We start from the raw sequence: 22505 nt of genomic DNA, 5'->3' as shown, positions 1-22505 counted from the left end.
AAAGCTGATTCAGAGTCCTCTGTCATGCCCTCTACATTGTAATTTACCATTAGTTTCCCTTTTAGTCTGAAAAAAAGCTTGTTACCATTCCAGCTTGGAGGTGTCATTAACAAATTTAGGTCTCAGGGTCACTATCTCTTTTCAATTCTTTTTACATGAAGTAAAAGGGATCTAGGCACATGCGATACTGTCTGGATCCAGTCCTACATTACTTTTGACTTGTGTGTAATATGGTTTTCAATTTGCAGAAGCCATTAGCCTTTTCTTTCCCAGCCATGAAACCGCATCGTGGTGAAGATAAGGCTATGGCAGTAGAATTGCAGAAGGTACGTTTCTATTTTAATCCTGAGCTCCCTTTCTTTTCTGTCTTGAACCATGCCCATCAAGTCATATCTAAGTGGTGTGTTGTGGATTATTATTTGTGTTTTCGGATGAACTGGGCCAACAGTCTGTAATTACTCATCTGCTTTTCTATCCTTTCTTAGCCAGAATTACATTTTTTCTTACACTTACAGTTATGAACAGGGCTGGGAATGCAAAAGTGCTAATGATAACTGTGATATGCTGTTCACAAAACAGCCATTTCTACCCCGTTCTGCTTTTAAAATCAGGACAGCAGCGTGTTGTCAATTAGCAAGCCAGCCTAATTTTGACCTTTAAGTAAATAGTTAATGACAGATAAATGTAAGCTATTGGATTTTTTAATTATTATTATTTTTTAATTGGTGGGGTTTATTGTAATAATGAAAAAAGAGAAAAGATTTATGCAGTGTTTAGTAACTTTCCTCCCCCGCTTGAGAGGATTGCAGGTACATGGAGAGAGAGCCAGCTGCCAGCTTCATGTGCTTGAAAATTCAGCTGGACTGTTTACTGCCAGTATCTCTTAGCATAGCAGATACTGCCATACATAATGGGATTCAGATCAACTAGAAATGACTTAGGATTTTTTTTGTATGAATGTAATTCACAAGGCTGAGTCCCCTAAACTCTGATTAAATTTTGAAGTCTTTGATGAATCCCGATGCACAGAGCTTTGCTAGCCTTCTGTTTTTATAATGGGAAAAGGTTTGAGTGGATAAAAACAGCGGTCACTGCTCAAGCTATCACAGGGAAGAGGTTTTTGTTTCCTGATTTATTCACCTTCCTTTCCCTTTTCTTGGCTGAGAAGTGGCTTGAGAGCAGAATGTAGCTCACTGGTAAGGAGAGTTTTGTGGAATTTATGTAGCAAGACTGAAAGTGTGCTTCAATGAGGGTGGAAGAGCAGGGGGAGTAAGAAAAGTAGCTGGAGATGTGGGAGTAGATGGGTTTTTACTTGGGTCTGTCCAGCTGGTACAGACTTCAGCCCTGCTGCTGGGCCTCCATTAATAGCTCTTTGCTGTGGAAATTAGACTCAGTAAGTAAGTTGCCAGCAAATAGAAGGGAATAAAAGCTAATCTGACAATTCTCTCGGTGTAGGTTTGTGGAAGATAAGTATTTTCTTGTAAGAAATACTCTGTTTCAAAATTGCTATCTTCCTTGATGAAACAGCAGTCCAAGGACTCATTTTTAGACTGTCGAAATGAGTGCTGTACTGTCATTCTACTGCTTGTTCTGCATTTCACAAGTCTCCTAGTATAATTTCTTTTATAAAAGAAATAGTTTGCTTTTCTTCAAGTTTGCTTAATGGAGTAAAACATACGTTCTTGAGTTTAACAGTGTTGCTGGAATTTCCCCATTAGTCGTATTAGGAAAGACTATTAAAATCCTCGGTAATTTCATCTTGTCAAAATCTCCAGCAGTGAAGCTTGACTAGTAAACACTTAACACTTCATTTTTTGTAACTGAAGATGCTGCTCTGGTTGTCTGCCTTTATAGCTAAAAGTAAGGCAGTAATACTTGCAGGTAAGCTGTATGGACTCTGTATCATGCAAATGAGATGAGGGAAACTTACCTCTATGTGCTTGTTCTTTTTACAATTCTATTAAAATTCTTTTAGCAGGCGTAAAGATTGAACTTAGTCTGTTAAGAACTGGTGAGGTGCATATTCACTTTATCCTTTCTTTTTGCAGAATATTTTCCCTGTGCTCTTCCGTATTTAGAACATGTTTGAGTTTGAAATGGAAGCGTAAAGGTTCCTCTAATGAATTGCTGGGGTCTGTTAATTTGTGTGGTTCATTTGTGCTCTCGGTAGGAGAGCTGAATTGGCAGGTGCGTACTTCGGTTGTGTTGGAACTGCAGTTACATTTTAAAATGGTATCTGGTCCCTGTAATATTTTTAGTCATTGTATTTGGAAGACTGAGACTCTGTAAGGTTGAAAGGAGTTGCTTTAGTAAATAAAAATAAATTGTGTTGAGGAGGTTTTCAAAGCAAAGCTTCAGTGGCTGGTGAGGGCTGTTAAAGGAGAGCTGAGGGGAGGGGAGGAGAGGAGCTGTTTAATGCTGACTCTTCCTGTAGCCTGTCAATTTATTCATGCAGTGGACCTTGCAAGCCCAATCTACAGATGCTATTTTCTGCTCCTTACTGAATAAAACTCAGTGCTGGGTCCTGAGTGTAAAGATTAATTAGTCAGTGAGTGGTAAAGGTCTATTAAAGCCATTATTGCGTATATCCATGGAGACAAATAGGGACTATAAAACATTGTGTTCAAAACCTAATTTTACATGTGTATTTTTCATTAATAATAATGATAATGGTAGTAACTATAGCCTTTTAATCCTGAATCCTCTCAGAGGGCGTTGTGCAATGCATACTGTGTTGGAAGGATCATGTTTTCAATCACTGAAGCTCCTTTAAGCTATCTTGAGTTCAAGTTATTGCGTATCATTGGGCAGACTTAACTGCTCCGAGCATGTTGTACAATTAAGTGGTTTTTATCCAGAAATAATTAGGAAAATAGTTAAAAATCAGTAATGTGAAGTTAAAAACGGTAACCAGAGATGTGCTTACAGTTATGTACTTTATCTCTGTTAGTCTGATTTCAGGACTATATTCTAACAATTTAATGCCAGCTTTCAGATAAGCTCAGAGAAGCATAATTGGTGATTGGCTGTTTGTTAGAAATTTTCAGCTAGTTTTTTAGCTAATTTAGGTAATGCAGTAAGTGAGAGATTTCTTTATAAAAATGTGCATTTTGAATTGCAGACTTAGTCTTTTGTCTAAATTAAGCTGCAGCTGTTCTCTGTACACTTGAGAATGACTCCCTGTGTTACCAGCAGTTTCAAAAGGGAAGGACTCCCTTTTGTACATTTTCCAGGTTTGGTGCATTCTTTGGTTGTGTGGTGTTTGCTTGTTTTTCCTTGTAAACGGGTGAAGCTTAGGGCAGTTTATATGAATGAGTGAGTAGATAGGTTCTTTCTTGTGTAGGCATACCTGTTCCAGTATGTAAAATTAAAATTGACTATATAATACATGAACAAGTGTCCTTTCTTTTCTTCCCAGTGCATGAGGTTTAAGAAGGGGGAGAAGTTCCTGTAAGATGCTTATAAAATATGTTATGAGTTTCTTTTCCCCATTAAGTCCAGCTAAGGTTCAGCTTGTTTGTTTAACATAAGCCTCATTTAGAAAACTTAGCAGAATCAAAATTGTCAGTGTATATTTTCTATCTGCTTAGGAGAGAAAAAAAGTCAACTTAATTGGAATGGAATTTCCTCTTCTAGTCTGGATACATGCATTGTTTAAAATTTTCATCCTAGTGCCATACATGGCACATCCATTTGTGCCTTGTGTGGATCAGAAGATGCTAAGTTAAATTGTAAGATGTAAGAAAGAAAGGGGATTTTTTATTTTTAAGCAGTAGACTATCAACTTCACAGATTTTTAAGTCACAATGCTTTCTGAGTTGTTTTACGGTGATATCTTAGGTAATTTTAAATGTTTCCTACATTACTGGAGGGCAAGTCTTGTATACACTGATGTGCTGATGAGGGTTCTGGGGGTTTTCTCCTCTTTTAAATTATCTAACTCCTGTAGTCCCCAATGAAAGTTTTATTCCATTAGGACCAACACTGAGCAGTTGTTCAAGCTGTTGTGTAATTGTGTGATCTGGCTGCAACACGGGTCACCTCATCACTAGTGTTGATTTGCCTGATCCTGCTTGCTGCTCCCTGTGCGTCCCTCTCAAAGCTGTGCACTCAGTTGAGAAAGACAGCCTTCACCATATAGACATGACATCCATTGGTCAAAGGAACATGTTGTCAAGTCTGGAAGGCATAGATGAAAAATACAAAGATAATGTTGAACAGGCTTCCAGAACAGAGACACCAACAGTTACAGATATGTTTTCTTTTAATGTGTCTCTTGGGTGGAGCTGTGATGCAATGCGAAGTGTATATTTTGAGTGAAGGTGAAAATTGAAAAATGAAAACATTACTTTAGAATATTGTGCCCAGTTCTGGGCTCCCCACTTCAAAAAAGACAGGGAGTCCAGTGGAGGACCAGAAACATGGTAAAGGGTCTAAAACATCTCCTGTATGAGGTAAGGCTAAGTGATGTGGATCTGCCCGGGCTGGGGAGGAGAAGACTGAGGGGAAATCTGAAGGTTTATAGGTATCTAAAGGAAGGTAGGGGGCAAGTGGATGAGGCCAGGCTTTTCTCCGTGGTGCATAGCAGTAGGACAAGGAGCAATGACTTAAAACTTGAACATACGAAGTTCTGCACAAAGATAGAGAAGAACTTATTTATGGTAAAGGTGGCAGAGCATTGGAACAGGTTGCACAGGGAGCTTGTGGCGATATTCAAGACCCATCTGAATGCCTACCTTGCAGCCTGCTGTAGGGAACCTGCTTTAGCAGATGGGTTGGACTCAATGATCTCTTGAGGTCCTTTCTGTCCCCTGCAGTTCTGTGATTCGGTGGTACTGTCTGTTAACTATTTTTTTCCTGCAATTCTAAACAAAAATTAAATGAATGTTTGGGACCTCCATGGATAGGCGTACTAGAGGCTTCCAAGAACTTAGCACTCTCTCTAAAGAAATGGAATTAATCACTCCAGCATTTTATTTATATTGGCTAGTGAACGATTGAAGTCAAAGGACCAATAGTTGTACTGAGTGAAGCTTTTTGCTTTCGAGCTGTAGGTCAAGCAGCAACTGCAGATCTCTGAGGAACACTTATCCTGGAGACAGCTTGGTTTCTGCATGCTGAAGTGACTGACAGAGCCAAGGGTATGACTGACAGCTGTGCTTTCTGGACCTAGTTGGAATAGCTAATGCTACTTGAAGCCCTATCAAAATATTTCACACCTTATAATTAACGAAAGCTTAATAATAGAGTAATAATCTCCTAATGTAACCTCAGTTTACAGGAAAAACAACAGTATTTCTGACATAGTTTTCATTGATGGTTTATTTTAGAGTCTTGTTTTCCTCTAATTATTAATTTTACTCACACATCTAATGTTAGTTATGTTGCAGATGAATTTTCAGTGCTGCAGAAGAACTTGAGGACTTTAAGTAATTCAGAATATTTCACATGCCTCATTTGCCTTTCAGTGTGGTGATCTATCAACAGTACACTGGAATAATACATGTGTTAGAATTAATATGTGTACGCTACAAGTTTTTCAGATACGTGCCAAGAAACTTTCCCATAATTCCATCGTTGTATGCATGTTAATGATTTCTCAAAAATACTCAAGCCAGTTACCAGCAGTTGCAATTCAGACCAAAGATTTTTAATTTGCATAGCAAGAGCAATTATGAACAACTGCAAAACCAAAGGATGACTGTTTACAGTTGTAAGTCTGATGTAGTTTTTGGCGTTTTTAGTACTTCTCATTTTGTTCAGCATTCGGTGCAATTCATGTATTTGTGTTCTGACGTGTGTATATATTGCATGCCAGTGGTTAGAAAAGACTGTGTAGGCTATTGACTTTTGAGATGTGAATGATCACATAATGCTGAGAAAGAAGAGCATTCAATATGCATTGAATTTATTCAGTTAGTTCATGATTTACAGTAGAGAAATGTCAGTATGGTTAGCAGGATCAAAATGTGTTTGAAATAACAAATAAACAATTTTATTTACTTGCAAGCAATAAACAACATTTTTAAAAGGCTTATAATAAATGTTTCAGAGGGAAAAGAAAATGTCTTGACAATCTCTGTCACTGATTTTGTATGGGAATGAAGAGGCAGCAGATTTCTGCATGGGAATGCAGTGATACCGTGCTGTTGCTTTTTCATCATCTTAAACATCCGGGTCTCCTCCTTAGTGTTCTAGAATGAAACTAGGCTTGAGTGTTTCATTATTTACTTGTAATATGAGGTCATTTCTTTTAATATTCAGTATTTTTACAGTTTTGTTGCTTCACCATATTCCAGCCTTTTGTTCTTATTGGTAAAATAAAAAAATATATAAATCTGAGTGCATTTTGAACAACACAGATTAAGCAAATTTTTAGTTGTTTTTTACAGTTATTTTCAGTAGTATTTTTGAAGTCTTAATGATGTCTTTATTATGTTATTAATTTTATACGTGTCTAACATAAAATGTCAGGAGCTATGGCAGGGGAGGGTCAGGCTGAGTGTTAGGGAAAGGTACTTGACCGGAGGGCAGTGGGCACAGAACAGGCTCCCCGGGGCGCAGAGCACAGCTCGGGCTGCTGGAGTTCAAGGAACGTTGAGCTCAGAACTAGTTTGGATGCGTGGCGCCTGGAGTTGGACTCAGTGATCCTTGTGGGTCCCTTCAAAATGGGGATATTCTCTGATTCTATGGTTACTAATAGCACTACCATCAAGAAATGGAAGTGAAGTTGTGTTTGGTGGAATTTATGCGCTTTATGTATGGTTACTGCATACAGAAGCACCTGACAAAAGGCAGTAAAAACGTGTAATTTAATGCATACAGTTTGGCTAGCAAATAAAGCACCAGCAGTTGCATCTCTATTTAGACTGAAATTTATTGGATTCCTTTGAAAAACCTCCACAAATACTACAAATGCAGGTTGTGAATGTGGCATTGTAGCATAGCAATTTATTACACCGTAATTTTGTTTATAGCGCTACTGATGAGCAGTTTCACTGGGTAGCTCAACATGAGGCTTTTTGGGGAATAGTAGCGGCAGACAATTACACATGCTGCATTTTTTTTCTCGTTTTTAAATGGGTATCATTTATTTATACCAATGCCTAAATGAGCTTTCTGAAGGTATTTCGAGCTAGATGGTATTAACTGTTCCTTCCCACCTAAGAGTCTTAGCTCCGTAGCACAGCAAGTGAAGTGCAGGAGATGGCTGTGTGTGGTCTGTACATGGTAGCTGCTCCTTCTAAGGAGGGTCTTTTCTTGCTGGCCTCTCCAGGTGGCAGCATCCCTGTATTCCTCCTGCCCTACCCTGGGACGAGGTGCTTAGTGGTGCAGCCAAGCTGTGCAGGGGCTTTGCTGCAATTCACCCCCTTCCTCATGAACTGCTCTGCAATAGCTGTTGTGAGATGGGTGGGGATGGGGGAATGGTGCAACAGTACACCTCAGCCTTGGCCTCCTTGGAAAGTTGTAGATGATAGGGTTCGTTGGTGGATTTGGAATCAGTCTTTGACGTGTGTCATAGCTGTTATAGTAGGTATTAATACAAAACAGTAAATTTGTGTGGTATTCAACTTTTTTGTAGTTGTCAATCAGAAAGTTCTGAAGTGGATTTCTTTAAAGACTCCCATCTCCCGAGGAAAAGGGGATAAGGCAGTGTGTCCCTGGACAGGATCTATGACTCATTATGTCAATCAAATTCCACTTCAGAGGGGAATAAAGAGATTTGTATCTCAAAGCTGTGCATAACGACTTCTCGGCTTTTCATTTCATATTTATGAGCGGTTTACTTTGAAGTGTTTATCAGGCAATACGCAGAAACATGAGAGAGCATTGCCTGAAACCATGTTCAAGTGTCTAATCTGTTAAATGCTTGCTGAGGCTGGTTCATCAGTGCAGTGCATGCAATGCAAAAAAGAGAGAGAAAAAAAATAAACTTCTCGTTTTTTGAGGTTTTGAAGCAGAATCTTTATATTAACAATATAAAAAGGATTAATAATGCCAAGCATTTTGAAATAAATGTAATATTTGAAACATACAAAAGTTGGTTATGTTCTGTGTTAAGTAGATAAATAGTTCTGTGCCTGAAAAGAAGCTAGACTTCATTTAATACCAAAACCCAATAGTTCCACATCTGCTCTTAAGGCCGGAATATATGGTAACCACAAGAGCCTCATTGTTAATTTTGAAGGGGCTTTTTGGATGTTTATGAAAGAGGACTTCCATAGTGTTCTTTCCTCTCTCTCTCCAAAAAAGGACAATTTGCTGAAAAAAGAAGTGATAAAAGAGTAGTCGTGAAATAAGGCTGCAATAGAAATACATTGTCAACATTACTACCCCTTTGCTGTTTGCTTTTCCTGCAGAGGAAAATAATTTTTAAATAGGTCAAAGATAAAATAAAAATAAAGTGTTAGGTAAAATGGAAACAAAAAAAAAAACATTTTTCTCATTTTAATTTGAAGGAAAGAAGGGCATATGCCTGACTGTCACTGGGTCAGCTCCATGGTCACAAGTTTCCTACTACCTTTCTTCTGTTGTCAGGTTTTCATAATGAGATACGGTGGTAGTCAAGGCAGTCCCATGAGGTGGAGGGCATGTGCTAACAAAGGAGCTCTCCAGCCTGCAAAATCACATGGGGAAAATTCTCATTTACAAGTTCAGTGCTCAGTATGCGTACCTAAGATTGACATGGGTGAGGAGGCTGAGGATGTACATGATGTCCATGTGTATTGTCTTGTGTTTTATTTTAAAAGTAGCTTCACTTAAAAACTTCTTCAAAATAAATTTTTCCAACATCTTTCTAGACTTAAATAAAACAAATGATTTTTAGGTCTGTTGTTGTTGTTGTTTTTTATGTTATCCCTAAAATTATTGGAACACAATTGTTTAGTACAATTATTACAATTATTGGTACAATTGTTTTGTACCAATTTGTATGGTTCTCATTATCTAGCTGTAGGTTTCTCTTTTTGCTTTCCAGATCAGAGATCTCCTGTAAACTTTTGAGTTGTTCATTGACTTGGGTTGAGGATTCTTTCTTTTAGCTTTCCCACTATAAAGTAGAATGCTTTCTTCCTTGATTACAAATCCACATGCTTTGTTTGCCCAGTTCCCAGTGGGGGGGGTGGGAAGTCAACCAATGAAAATATGTTTGCTACGTTTGATTTCCATGGCAAAGGGAAGTTGTAGAATTTAAATCAAGGATAGTTTTCCAATTACAGAGATGACAAAGAGGGAAACAGCATCAAGATGCCTTTGAGAACCACAAATCTGAAATTTAAATAGATGTACTGACAAGTTTTAGTATGCTTAGCTGAATCAGAGGTTCATCATTCTGAGAGAGATGGATAAATTGGTGATGTATCCAGGGTCTGTCACGGTAGCTTAAGCCATCTGAAGTAACTGGCTAGCTAAGCGGATACACTCTGTCACACCAGTAATTAAGAAAACAATTTATTTCAGATAATTCAGTGACTGAAAGGCCATAGGCAGGAGATGTGCAACTGTTGTGGGTTTTTTGGTTTTTTTTTTTTTGCAATCATGTTATTTCATGGTATTCCTTCTTTGCAAATGATTGGTGGGTTTAAAGTGGTCCTAATTATTCTTAATGTAAGATTAATGTACAAACCAATCTAATCTCCATTAAACTCAAAGAATTCTGCAATTTGAGTCTGCCAAGTAAGAAATCAAAATAAATAAGTAAATAAAAGGCATCAAATGATACCTGGGTGTACTTGACCTTTATCAGTCAGATGTGAATTTATCATTTCACCTGATCTGCAAGGCACTTATGGAGCAAGGAAAGGCACTTATGAAGTAAGATGACGCGTGTGTTAAAAATAGTCAGATAACACAACCTGCTCCGTACCTCTCTTTTTGGTCTGGCTCTTGGTAAATACTGAAGTGTGTTCTCTGCTGACGATGAGGCCTCGCTGTAATTTTGGTTTAGGCTCAGGAAATGTGGTACGGAAGCAATGGAGAAGGGCTCGGCAATGAAGTGTTTCTTATTAAAACTGGTTCTTGTGTAGAACAGCTGAGTATGGATAGAGCTAGTTATGTATGCTCTGGAAGAAGCAACAGGATAAGCATGGCTGACAGAAAAGCAGTGCAGTAACAGTGTCTTTTGTGGATTGTTAAAATAACAGTCATTTTATGTGTTTGTCAAACGCTTATTGATCCCAGTGCTTTGGAAGAATAAAAATGGAGAAGGAACATTGGATGCAGCATCTTGTTTTATCTATCTCAGATGCAATTACTGCTGTTTGGTGTGTGCTGTATCAGGATGTTTGGACTCTTGTGCTAATGAGGCAACAGCCCGTGACAAATGCCTCTCCTCTGGTGACCTTTCAGTTCCAAATGGGAAACTCTGTTGTTCCAGGGTAAGAGAAGAGATAAGAATGGTGTCTGTTAACTGCCAAAAGCGGTGAGAGATCAGTGTAAGTTATTAAAAGGGAACGTGTCAGAAACTTCATAATGTGAGGTGATAAAGGTGATTACTGGCAGGAGCTGCTGTGAGGTAATGGTGAGGTAATGCCTGCAGGACTGCTGGCCAAACTTATGAGGAAGGGCAGGGTCCTTGGTGTGATACTGTGTGCATACCTGCAGCACATCAAGGAGGGTTCTGCTGAGTTGCGTTGGCCTTTGCTTTGCTGTCAGTGCAGTCAGAGGTGGCTGGGTCAAACACTGCAATCATCTCAGTTTTCTCTAAAATGTAGGTTGTTGGGAATGGTCAGAGCTGTTGTGAACAGCTTTTAAGTGTTATTGAAATGTGACTGTGCTGTACATTTACATATGTATTTAAGTGTAATATATAAGGGCTGCTCTCAAAGTAATGCCTTGTATTTTATTATGTTTGTCCACAGAATCAGAGGCAGACGTTGGTGGCATGGCAGTAGAGTTAGAATCTTCCCACCAATGCTCCATTACATTGTGTTGCCATATGACAGATGGCAGCAGAGGGGCAGTCTGATACAAATGTGTCTGACATGTAAGTGCACATGGAGCAAAGCTATGGGATTGAATTTTCCTCATGAGGAAAAAATAGCACCCACTGACCTTCATCAACACTTGCTGAAGGTTGATGGAGACACAGCAGCAGCTATGAGCGCAGTGAGGTGGTGGGTGCTGCATTTCAGCAGTGGCAGCAGTGGGTCATCTGTGCTGGTGTAGGTTTTTATAAGCACAGCATGCACGCTCTTGCTGATTGCTGGTGAAAGTACGTGGCTAATGGCAGTGACTCTGTTTAAAAAAAAAAAAAAAAAAAAAGCGGTTTGTAGCTGGGAATTTGTTCTTTCAAATGGTGTTATTGTGCTCGCCATATCTGTTGTAGTTTCCATGGAAATAAATAGGAGGCATTAATTTCAGGGTGACCTATACTTATTGTATAAAAACTTACATGCACTATTTCAGCTTTTCCCTATAATATCTTCTTTCTGTAAATCAGACCTTGGAGTAAAAATGTGTCACATAGGGAACACCCTCTTTGAGATGTTTTGGGTGGAAGACTGTTACATAGATCATTTCCCTCATTTCCTTTACTGTTAGCTTTGATAAGCAGTCAAGTGATGAAGTGTAGGTGATTATAAAACAATCATCATGAGGAGTCAAAATTTCAGTGAGAAAAAGGAAAGTCCTCTGCTTAGATTTTGTCTTTGTTTCCCAGACATAAGAGACTTGACCAAGTTACACGTGCAGTTGGGTTATGTTGATATTGCCTCTTCAGTAAGTCACACAGCATACTAGCTGAGCTCAGTGCTGAAGTGATAACTGGAGCTCGACTTTCAACTTTGTGCATTTTTCAGTCTGCATTTTGTTATTATTCAAGGTGCAGTCCACGCCAGCAATCCTTCAAATGTAAGACTAAGATGGAGAGGATGGGACAACAGAAGGGCAGGGAGTAGCCCTGTTGTGGAATGGAGTTGAGTAAAAACATTGCTTCAAACAAAAGAAAGATAGGAAAAAATATATATATATATATAGTTATGAGCTGTTTATTGGCATGTAACACAAATCCTCAGTTTTCTTTAGTGAAGAAAAGAAAAGGTCATCTAAATGCAAATTAAAGTAAGAAGCAGGACAGCCAGAAATGTAGATGAAAAGAACAGAGGAGCAAGTTGCAGTACCCAAGTGGGGCTGTGTTTCCCAGTAGGAGGAGGATTCTCTGATCAGCATGTGACTGACAGCACAGCCACTAAGTGCAGCAGGCCCCTGTGGTGACATAGCACTCAGAACACAGCAAATAGTGCTTGGAGAGTGAGAAACGTGTTTTGTGCACGTGGAAAATGCCAGCGTAGGAAAAGGAAAGAGGTGCGTGGAAGGAGGTCTGATTTCATCCTTGCTAGTTCTGCAGAAGGCCTGGTAAGACCAATACATTCCTTGAGTGCAACTGGTGAATCTGCTGTGTTGTCTGCCACAGTGCTGGAGGTGACTACTAACTGTTGCTAGCGAAACTACTGTATGTGCCAGGAAGGTCAGGGTGTGCTCAGTTCCTGCATTCACAACTGTACATTCGGTCTATAAATTATAGTCATTGGTAGATAGAAGAAATTCTACATTAAGGGTGTGTATTTCATCTGTAGCAAAGTTCAGGACCGATAATAATCGGAATTGGTGCCAACTGTTCCATTTATAATACCACAACTGACTGGGTGTGAAAATAATTATTTTTGCAAGGATTAAAAATGAAATGCTGAAAGCTATTTATAATTTAATCAAATAAATAAAGATATTTCCAGATCTCTTCATAAAACAAATGCAAGTGGTGAATGAAAGAAAAAGTTACGTTTGTTTCACAGTAGGTATACTGTCTCAAAGCAGTTAATCTGTTTTCCTTCATACTTGTTTACAATATATGTTTTTTTTTGTCAATTTTATAGTGTTCAAATAATTTTACTCTCATTGTATTTGTAAGGCTTTGAGATTTCTAGTAAGCTCTTCTTTCCATTGTAGATGAATTTCTTTTTCACTGTTCGTAGTCATTCATGCTGACGTTCTGATTTTCCTCCTGGTATGATGAGAAACGCGGAGTTAAAGGCTGGTGTCTCTGGCATTTCTGAACCCTGTTAGGAACAACATGATTCAGAATGTAAACACTGAAGTTCTGAGTCAAATAGTAGTTTAAACTTCTTTTGTTCTACTGTACAGGATACAATTTATTTCGCCATTATTTCTAGGTGACATGATGTTTACAGTGAAGAAACTCCTTATGACTGAACAGCTGACAGCTGCTGGTGCTAAGAAATCTTTATGTGTGCCTGGGGACCTTCTCAGAGTGTAGAGTATCAGTATTCCTAACCTCTGAAGCAAGGTATAAAAGAAAACAATTAAGGTCTTGTCTGTGATAATGGCTGATTCAGGTTTTTCCACAGCTTCCAATTAAACAGTTATGAAGGCATGAAAGCTTATTACCTGTGACTTCTGCTGCTTCTTGAGAGCACAGTTTATTTATCAAGTCAGGAACAGTGGTTTATTTTTTGCTGCTTTTTAAATCCCGAATTAACAGTATAAAAATAAGGTTTGGCTTAGCACAAATTCAGCAAATTATCACCTGCTAATTTATCTGCTGGTAGTTTCCTGCAGAGTTTCTTAGAGGTCCTTCTTAATAATTAAACTCAAATTCATATATTGATGAACGTTTTTACGCAGTGATTTTATCCAAAAGTACTCATATCTATGTGGTTAACAAAGTATAATATAAATAGTATTTATATAGAAATAGTTTGTGGGTTTTTTTTTTTTTCAGGAGACAAAGGAGGACTTGTCATTTTCTGATGTAACACAACTGCTTTTACTACAGAGGACAGGCATCTGTGAGCTACACTAGAATGCTAATGTCTAATTCCATCTTTAGAGATGAAAGCAGATTTTGTGGGTACTGTGGTCTGATTTCTGTACTTTGTGCCATCTGAGCCTAACTGTGCATCACAAGTATGGATAGTCAGCATAGATACTGAATGCTAGTTGCTCTCCATTGGAACAACACTGCTCTTTTTATACAGCTTTTTAAAAAGTCCTCAATGAAGTTGGTATTTTTCCTAGAGTTGTAGTTAACATCCCTTAATCAGAAGGTACTTTGCCTGTGTAACAGGATATATTACCAGATGTTGATGGGCATGTTGTTTCATTTGAAAGCAGCATTTGAAAATAAATATTTCTTCTAGTGTGGTACCTATGACTTCATGTACAGAGCTGCTCAATATTCTTTCCATATTTATGCCTCTTTTTTGAATTTTATTAGAAACTCAGGATCTCCAAGGAAAGGAAAGATAATAGAACTATTCTATAGATTATTTTGACTTACAAGTCAGAGAGTGTATTTTCTATTCCGTTCATTACATTCCATTAAAAAAAGAAAGAAAGAAAAAGAAAACAACCATAACAACAGAAAAACCACAACACGCGTCCCTGCTCTAAAACCAGTGTCATTTTGATGGTGTTTGGACTAGTGCTGCTGAGATTAGAGATATTTATTGGAAGCTTTAAGAGCATTGTTACTTGCCACGAAGCTTCGTGTTCTGTTCCTTTTCTTGACTTGTGCAGGTCAAAGTAGTAGAACCTGACTTTCAGTAACTTACGGCTGTGTTCTTGTTGAGGTGTGTCACTGTACACAGCCGTCAATGGGTGCAGGTTTTCTCCCAACAAATGCTCTACTTACTATTGCAGAGGCAAGTTGTATCATTTTTACAGTTGTTAGTAATAGCTTGATAGCGCGGTTTTGTCTTCATTTTACAGATGAAAGGAAGAAACTCAGTGCCAATTTTCCTCCAATCATAGTTCTTGTGGGCTGCTTTCAGTCTTTCTTTTTAAGATGTGAAAGTTAGTTCCTGCAGTACAACAGCCCAGTTGTTAACTTCTTTGTTGGATCTATGTGGTTTTTTGTTGGCTTTTGTGGATGTATTTTGACGTGAGTAATGTGGCACAACTAATTTCAGAATGTTCACATGTCTTTTATCAGATCTGAGAAGCATTTCAAGTCTTGTTCACAAAGTAAAAAGGCATATTGTTGTGGTTTGAAATAGTGAACATTTCTTATGTTTTCTTGTCACTTTTACAAAAAATGCAGAAAATTGAATTAGAGTGGGTCAGATTTCTGGTCATATTCATGGTCTCTCTAGATGCTAAGTAGCCCGAAAACGAGCAGATTTTCTCCCCTTCTGCTGGAGGTCGCCTGGGAAGCAATCACTGCAATGGAAGATACTTACGCAAACACAGGTATTGTGCATCTTTAGCACACACAGCCCTGTGGGTTTTAATTCGATTTTGATCACAGAACAGTCATTGCCTACTAAATGATAGATGATACATTTCATTAGAGTTAAGCTGATTAATGGAGGAAACTGATGTTGCATTGAGAAGGGGAGAACTTGTATGCACGATGCGTATAGCTGAGTTTATGTACCATTTCTTCTAATAACATCTCATAACTTGGATAGATTGAACTACTTATGCTGAAGTTTTTTTGAACTGTACCTACTTAGAGTTGATTTTCTTGGAGTGCAGGTGAGGAATACGTGAGCAGTTCTGAGAAGAAAATCCGATGCTTAGTCTGCAGTGCAAACTCCACATGACTTGGTTTTTTTTTTTTTTTGGTGAAATTAAAGCTTATCTCTAGTCTTTGGATCAGAGGTTCCCAGGCTGGAAAAGCTGTCACTGTTATCTGTCTGCTCATCTTTGCTGTAGCTGCTGGATTCATTGAAGTGTTATGGAGTTTGACTGCGAAGCTGATGCTCGTGCCAAAGAGCTGCTGCTCTCTGCTCTGCTCCACGCAGTGCTGTCCCCACAGCTGCCCTTTGCCTCTGGGATGTAAAGCACAGATCCTTATTCAGTTGCTTATGTTTGCCCTGTCTCCTTCAGAATCGCATATCTGTGGGAACAACTCATCTCTTTGTGGTAGATGTTTACTTTAATGCTACTGAATGCTTGGAGAAATTGGAAAGTTTACTGTGAGTGAAAGCCTACCTAGAAATGTCAGGTGTTACCCTGAAGTATCGCATTTTAACCTGGGCTGCGTTGTAGATATTTTTATGTATGGTGTGTTCTGCCAAAATTTGTCTGTGCTGTGGGAAAAGGTTGCTGTAAGTATTCTTCTCTGTAGTTTAAAAGCTATTACAGGGCAAAGAGAAAAGCTCACCTCCCAAGGAGGTGAAGATAAATTATGAAGTGTTTGAGATGTTCTCAGAGGCTACATTCAGACACCTGCAGGAAATGTGTATGAAGTAATTAATAATATTTTATTCCCTATGTGGTACATAAAGAATGAATGAGGAAGAAGACAGGAGAGTAACTCTATCATCACCAAATGAAAGTAAATTTTACTGAAAATGCAGTGAAGTTTGTCTAATTTTGTGATCTAGACCAAGATCTCATTAGGTGCCTTGTTTTATAAACCTCAACATTTTATTTAACTGTAGATGTAGCTACAGTATTAATAACTGTCAACTGAGTTATTATTGAAAAGAGAACTGTCTGTATCCTGCTATTAGGCCCAGGGATCTCTGAGCCAGAAAGAAGCATGGCAGAAAGAGGATTATAAAAAAGACAATTAAAGGATTTAGCTGCCATTGAAGAGAGAAGCTAGAAAATATTTTTCAAATAGGAAGTGTATGTTGTAATGTGTGTGCAGATTTCTGTTTGCTGTGGAAGGGACTAAGACTGCCAGAAATGGTTTTGCTTTTAACAAAATCATGCTGTTTCTGTTAAATTCTAAAAGTTGTTAAAAAAAATGTTAACAGGAGTATTTTCCGGGCATGGTTCATGCAAGTATGAGATTTGCCACAGGGGCCGTTCATTGTGGTCCTGTGGCTAAATTTCCTGCGTCTTGCACAGGAAAAGTATTCGTGATTCAACCCACAAAAAGTTGAAGGAGAAAAATGAAGTAGAATCAAAAAGATAGCAGTTGTGTATCTGATAAGGAAGATAAGTAAAAGGGTTAATGGTAAAAATATATACAATAAGCAAATTAAAAAATGAGTGTGATCATCTGTCCTCTCTGTCATTATAATGAATGAACGTGTATAGAACTGAGAAAGATTAAGAAGTGTACACCACAGTATATTAAAAAGAATGACCTCTTTGTATACCACAGATTGGAGTTAAACTGTGGTACTCATGCCAGCATAAATCATTATAGCTATTAGCATAGCAGGAAAATTGACAAAAGATGGAATGTCTTAAATGAATATAAAAGAAAAAAAAATCCCAACTTCTTATAAATTGATTATAGTAGCAGAGAATGTCATGTCAGTAGTGTTTATTCTTTTGATTTTAGACTTAGCAAAATTTTGAACCGCTGATCCAGTCAAATTCCAAGATGAATTTGCCATATCTTTACATTACTGGTCTTGGATATCTTTTCTGGGGGCATTTTGTAGTGACCACAGCTGGATTAGATTAATCTTCAGAAGGGTGATTCCTATAATTTGTAATTAACCACGTGGGACCTCTGCCTACAGGTTAGGTGAAAATAACCTTTACTTTTATGGTAATGCTTTCTAGTCTTAGCAGGGGTAAGTAGAATCGCACATCATTGAATTAATCACACTTCTAGTGAATATCTGTACACTAATTAACTTACGTACTAACTTGCTGTAAAAGGAAATGAGCTTGAAAGATATACTAGTCATATGCAAACGAGGAGGAAAACAAAGCTTTTCTGCCCTATTGAGAGACAACTCACAGCATGCAGATTATAGGCGTGATCATCGAGTATATAACATTATAGTACATTTGTAAACCAGTATGTTGCTGATCTGTTTTTGCATGAGAAGTTGCGTACACCTTAAGGGAGCAGATGGCGTTAACTGTCTTTCTTTAACAAAAGTGGTCTGGTGATTTCTGCAGATGGGGATGAGGGGAATAATGATGGAGGCTAATAAGCTCCGTTACATATGAAAAAGCAAAAAATATTGAAGTTTTCTTTTTGTGTGGTGTTTCCTTCAAGGGAAAGATTCCTTTAATTTCCCCTGATAAGCATCAGATGCTATTTATCTTTTTTCACTTAGTGCCACCAGCAATGTAGTAGATGCTATACAGAATCTGAAAGAAAACAGTCTCACTTATTGAATGTGCAAGAATGTATCCTGATCTCCATTTCAGTCCTCCTACGCAAGTGAAGTTCCAGTGAAATGCTGTTATTCTCTACCCCTGCTCTGATCTCCAGTTTTTAACAGCTGGTCAGTTTTCAAGGCTTTTTCTCCATGCTTCTGGAAGCTGCCAGATCATCAGGTGACAAAACTCAAATGGATGAATGGGTTCTGTGACTGCTGTGTTTACTTCCCACTTTCAGTACCTTCACCATTTTCCTCAGACAAATGAAGTAAGAATTCCTTGGAAAATTACTTGGCACATCAGATGTTGTAGTTTGACTTCTCATGTCAATAAAGCATGCTAATCAGAGTGAAATAATCAGAGCTAGTAATAACTGTTAAAATCTACAGAATATCATTGAATTGTTTCACCATGTATGTAAAATAGCTAAATTAAGCCAGTATGTTCGTAACTGGTGTGTATTTATGGACATTTATGCCAGCAGCAGATGAGAAAACTTCAAAAGCTTCACTTTCATGATGAGTGTCTGACGTCAGCATGCACTTTACACGTGCAGGTCAGAAAGTGCAGAGCTCGTTGCTTGCAGTTCAACTGATTTGCAGCCTTGTTCTATATGTTTCATGTTTGGGTGTCTTTTTTTTTTCCATTATATGAATTTCCAGAATAAAGCTGCATTCTGGTAAACATATTGGAGAAGAAGAGAACATATAAACTGCTTTTGGACAAAATGCAACTACCATTATAGAGATACAGGCAACAGATTTAGTTTCACTGTGAGTTACATTATTGGCAGCTATGTTGCCAGTGACCCCAGTCTGCCTTAATTCTTCATTTTTAGCCTGTTGTAATGAAGCCGAAATCACTTCGTTTTTCAAAAGCCTAAAAAACCATAGAGATGGTGAATAATTCCACATTCAGTTCTTAATAGTTCTGTTCATTCCTGTAGGAAACAAATAAGGAGAAATCAACTAGCAAGCATATACTTTCTGATAACCCTGGGGAGGGGGGACTTAAAAATGCGAACGACTTTGTCTGCTGCATTGTTATTAACTGCTAAGTATCACATTTTGATACTGATCTGGAAATTTTTGCCTTTACACTTGGTGACCTCTTGATTTTGGTGTCCTTGCTCTCGCTGTCTTATTAAGTTTGGTGAATAGAGATAGAAAACTGTTACAGTGATTTTGAGATCCACATATTTTGATATCTACAGCAGATATTAACCCACCAGTCTCACCAGATATTGAAGTGCAAAACTGATCACAGGGTTTCCTGTTTAATCACTGATAGATTTGGACTTTTTTCAAGTGATTTTCTGTTCTGTAAGCTGTTTTCCCAGCTGACTATTTTCTATGAAATTAAAAAATAAAAATGAAGTAAGAATAAAAAAAATCCTCTATTTATGATACTCTTGTGTAGGAAAAACAGCTTCTTTCCAAGTGATCAAATGTTCAACTTCAAAGCTAAGGTTCTGGTTCTACGAATGCAAGGTTAGATATGTAACCTGAAGCAAGTCTCCTCATTAGCACTTGTCAGGAGTTTTACATTAATCACATACGTAAGTGATAAATTATTTGGAGTCAAAATAGTAGTCACAAGTAACCTAAAATCTACCCTTGTTTTGTGTATTTCATCTATTTGAATTGTATTCAATATGTTTTACATAAGTTGGTGGATTCTTCTGTGTAATTAATTGCAAAGCCTTAGCACGCAGCATAGTTAAGAAAAATACACATTTTCTGTCATTTTGAAACTTTGATCCTCTTGATGTTCTATTATTTATTTTTCTTTAACTGCCTTTCTAGGAACAAACTTCACCCTCGCAGAACTGGGAATCTGTGAGCCCTCTCCCCATCGAAGCGGCTACTGCTCGGACATAGGAATACTCCATCAAGGCTATTCCTTGAGCACTGGCTCTGATGCTGACTCAGACACGGAGGGAGGGATGTCTCCAGAGCATGCAATCAGGCTGTGGGGAAGAGGGATCAAATCCAGACGAAGTTCTGGCCTATCAAGTCGTGAAAACTCGGCTCTCACCCTCACCGACTCCGACAATGAGAACAAGTCAGATGAGGAAAACGGTAGGGCTTTTTTTCTATGTATTCTAGTTGCACATGTGTAATAACGTCAGTGTTCTTCTAAAGACTATTTTTTCACTTTTCTCTCTATATTTGATTAAAGCTGCTTTTGAATACGTCTTTTAATATCAATATCAGGAAGCTATAACATGCTTATTTCATAATATGATATATAGTTTATCATATAATTTACTTTCCAGGCAATAACCCTTCACAGAAAATTATATTCAGAATTTATTAACTTTAACTAAATGATGAGAAATTAGATTTTTTTTGTTAAATAGTATATTGTTTGATTTTTATTCACAGCTTGAAGTAATATTAATAATCTGCCATATGCTGGTAGCTGTAACAATGGTGCTGTTTGCTTTTACGTGCGTTTTTGAATTTTGAACTTCTGTACTTGGTTACTGGTACATATTAGGGGCTGTTGAGAGCAAACCTGTGTATCATGCTGAGGCAAAGAGTAAGTAATTAATTACGTAGAAATTAGACTTTGGACAATGCACGAATTGTTGACAAAGCACCTAACCAGTGTTGATGAAGGTCCATCAAGCCAGCTGTCCTTTCAGATGCATATTTTTCATGTGTGCTAAAAATGTATCAGACAAATCATCTGTGCAGACATCTTTTTAAAGACGAAAAATGGTAAGAATGGATTTGCTGCCATTTGTTCTCCATGCCATAGAATAATGAAGATGCAAACTCAGCTTAGTTAAAATATTAAATGAAAGCTTTGACATTTGCTATTTTGCAAAAGTGAAGTGGAGTCTCCTTAATTTTGACAACGGAGCAGTTACTCAGACAGCCAATACCAGGTAACGTAACCAGGTGTCAGCTACACATATTACTTAACACAAAAATTAATTTATTGCGTGATGTTACTTAACAGATGAGGATTTTTTTCCTGTTTATTGGAGGCTCCTCCCTACATTCAGTGGCAGATGTCTCAGTTTCAGCAAAGCAGGGGTGTGATAGGTACTGGAAACTTAATCAACTCCTTGTTAAAGCAAACAAGGTAAAACTGAATTACACTTTCTATATTGATTGAAAAAGTTCAGAAAAGCACAATTGATTTTTTTCTGCAAGAGCGTGTGTTTTTTCCTGATTTAAATTGAATCTTCAAGTAACATCTTTTCTCTATAGGCATAGCAGAATATATTTCTTCATCAAGACCGAAGAGGAAATATGTTTATGTTAGCACAAGGAAACTATGATTGTAGAAAAGAGTTGTTGATTAGATAATTAATCAATTCATTTGTTCACACAAATAATAGTACTGTTCACACAAAGAAGTCAAGTTACATTTACTTCAGTATAGTTTTGGTAAGCTCAAACAACAACTGGAATTCATTGCTTTTGGAGGAATTTCCTTTGTATAGGTGATTGGCAGCTTTTCTTCATTGCTGTAGGAAGCCCTTTGCCACACCTTTTGTCTCAGGAAATTTGATCTCAAGACCTAGCTGTATAGTGTTGCAGACACTGATGAAAGAAGTCTATTTGCTTTATTTTGTTTTTTCATTACAGTAAGTGAATTATAATTACTGAGTAATTGGAAATACAGTACACTGCATCCATTTCGAACAGGTAATTTTTCTAACAATGAAAAGAATAAGCAAAGGGAACAAGTACAAGAAAGGAGGACGTGATAAAAGAGCATGGAAGAAACGAAATAGCATGTGGAATTCACTTTTACTTGGCAAGGCTCTTGTGATAAGTGTTTATGTTTGGTTGTTTAAAAAAAGATCACGCAACTGTCTGTATACACAGAGGTGTTGACTTCAGTAAACTTTTTAGTCTTACTCTCTCACAAATTCTGGTTAGCTCAAAAATCAATGTCTTTTCACATCACTGACTTTATGAAGTTTTGGGATGTATTATCATATAGATTGACAGTTGCCCCACTGGTTGAGCACCGCAGTGTGGGCACTTACAAAACCATCATTAATTTCTCACACTTGTGCGCAGCAGTGGTTTCCTACATAATAAAAACTGTGTCCTTCAGAAGCAGATCAATAACTTGCTAGGTATTCATCTTGAAGAGGAAGTAACAAGAATCTGTATTTCAAGAGAAATTCACTTTCTGATGTTGTTTGAGATTTGCAAGGCGCTGGCATAAAACAATACATTTCTTAGTACAAGATTTTATCCATTTATGCCGAGCAGTATTAGGGGAAACTCGTGATGCATAGACTTCACTGAATTTATTTAAAGTGGTGTTGAAGTTTTTTTTTTTTTTTTTTTCCCTCTTGGTACATTACTACTGTTACAAGTCAATAGTTAAAGTGCAAAAGGGGCAATTTATATTATACTTGGGGAAAAAAAAACCAACTAACAAGAACAGAAAGAAGAAAACCCTTTCGTTTCTCTTATTTTCTTCGTATA

At 37.7% G+C, this 22505-nt stretch overlaps 1 protein-coding gene across 1 annotated transcript in view; it reads left to right on the top strand.

Moving 5' to 3' along the window:
- Positions 1-22505, top strand: part of TENM2 (teneurin transmembrane protein 2) — a 541158-nt gene that overhangs the window by 96387 nt on the left and 422266 nt on the right. Inside the window, 1 exon segment of the mRNA XM_031555679.1 lies at positions 19848-20123. Coding sequence (XP_031411539.1) covers positions 19848-20123 — 276 coding nt within the window.

The sequence above is a fragment of the Meleagris gallopavo genome, chromosome 15, assembly GCF_000146605.3.
Source record: "Meleagris gallopavo isolate NT-WF06-2002-E0010 breed Aviagen turkey brand Nicholas breeding stock chromosome 15, Turkey_5.1, whole genome shotgun sequence".
In the NCBI taxonomy this organism is placed as follows: domain Eukaryota; kingdom Metazoa; phylum Chordata; class Aves; order Galliformes; family Phasianidae; genus Meleagris; species Meleagris gallopavo.
The sequence above is the reverse complement of the archived record's forward strand: the minus strand, read 5'-3'. Positions and strand labels throughout refer to the sequence as shown.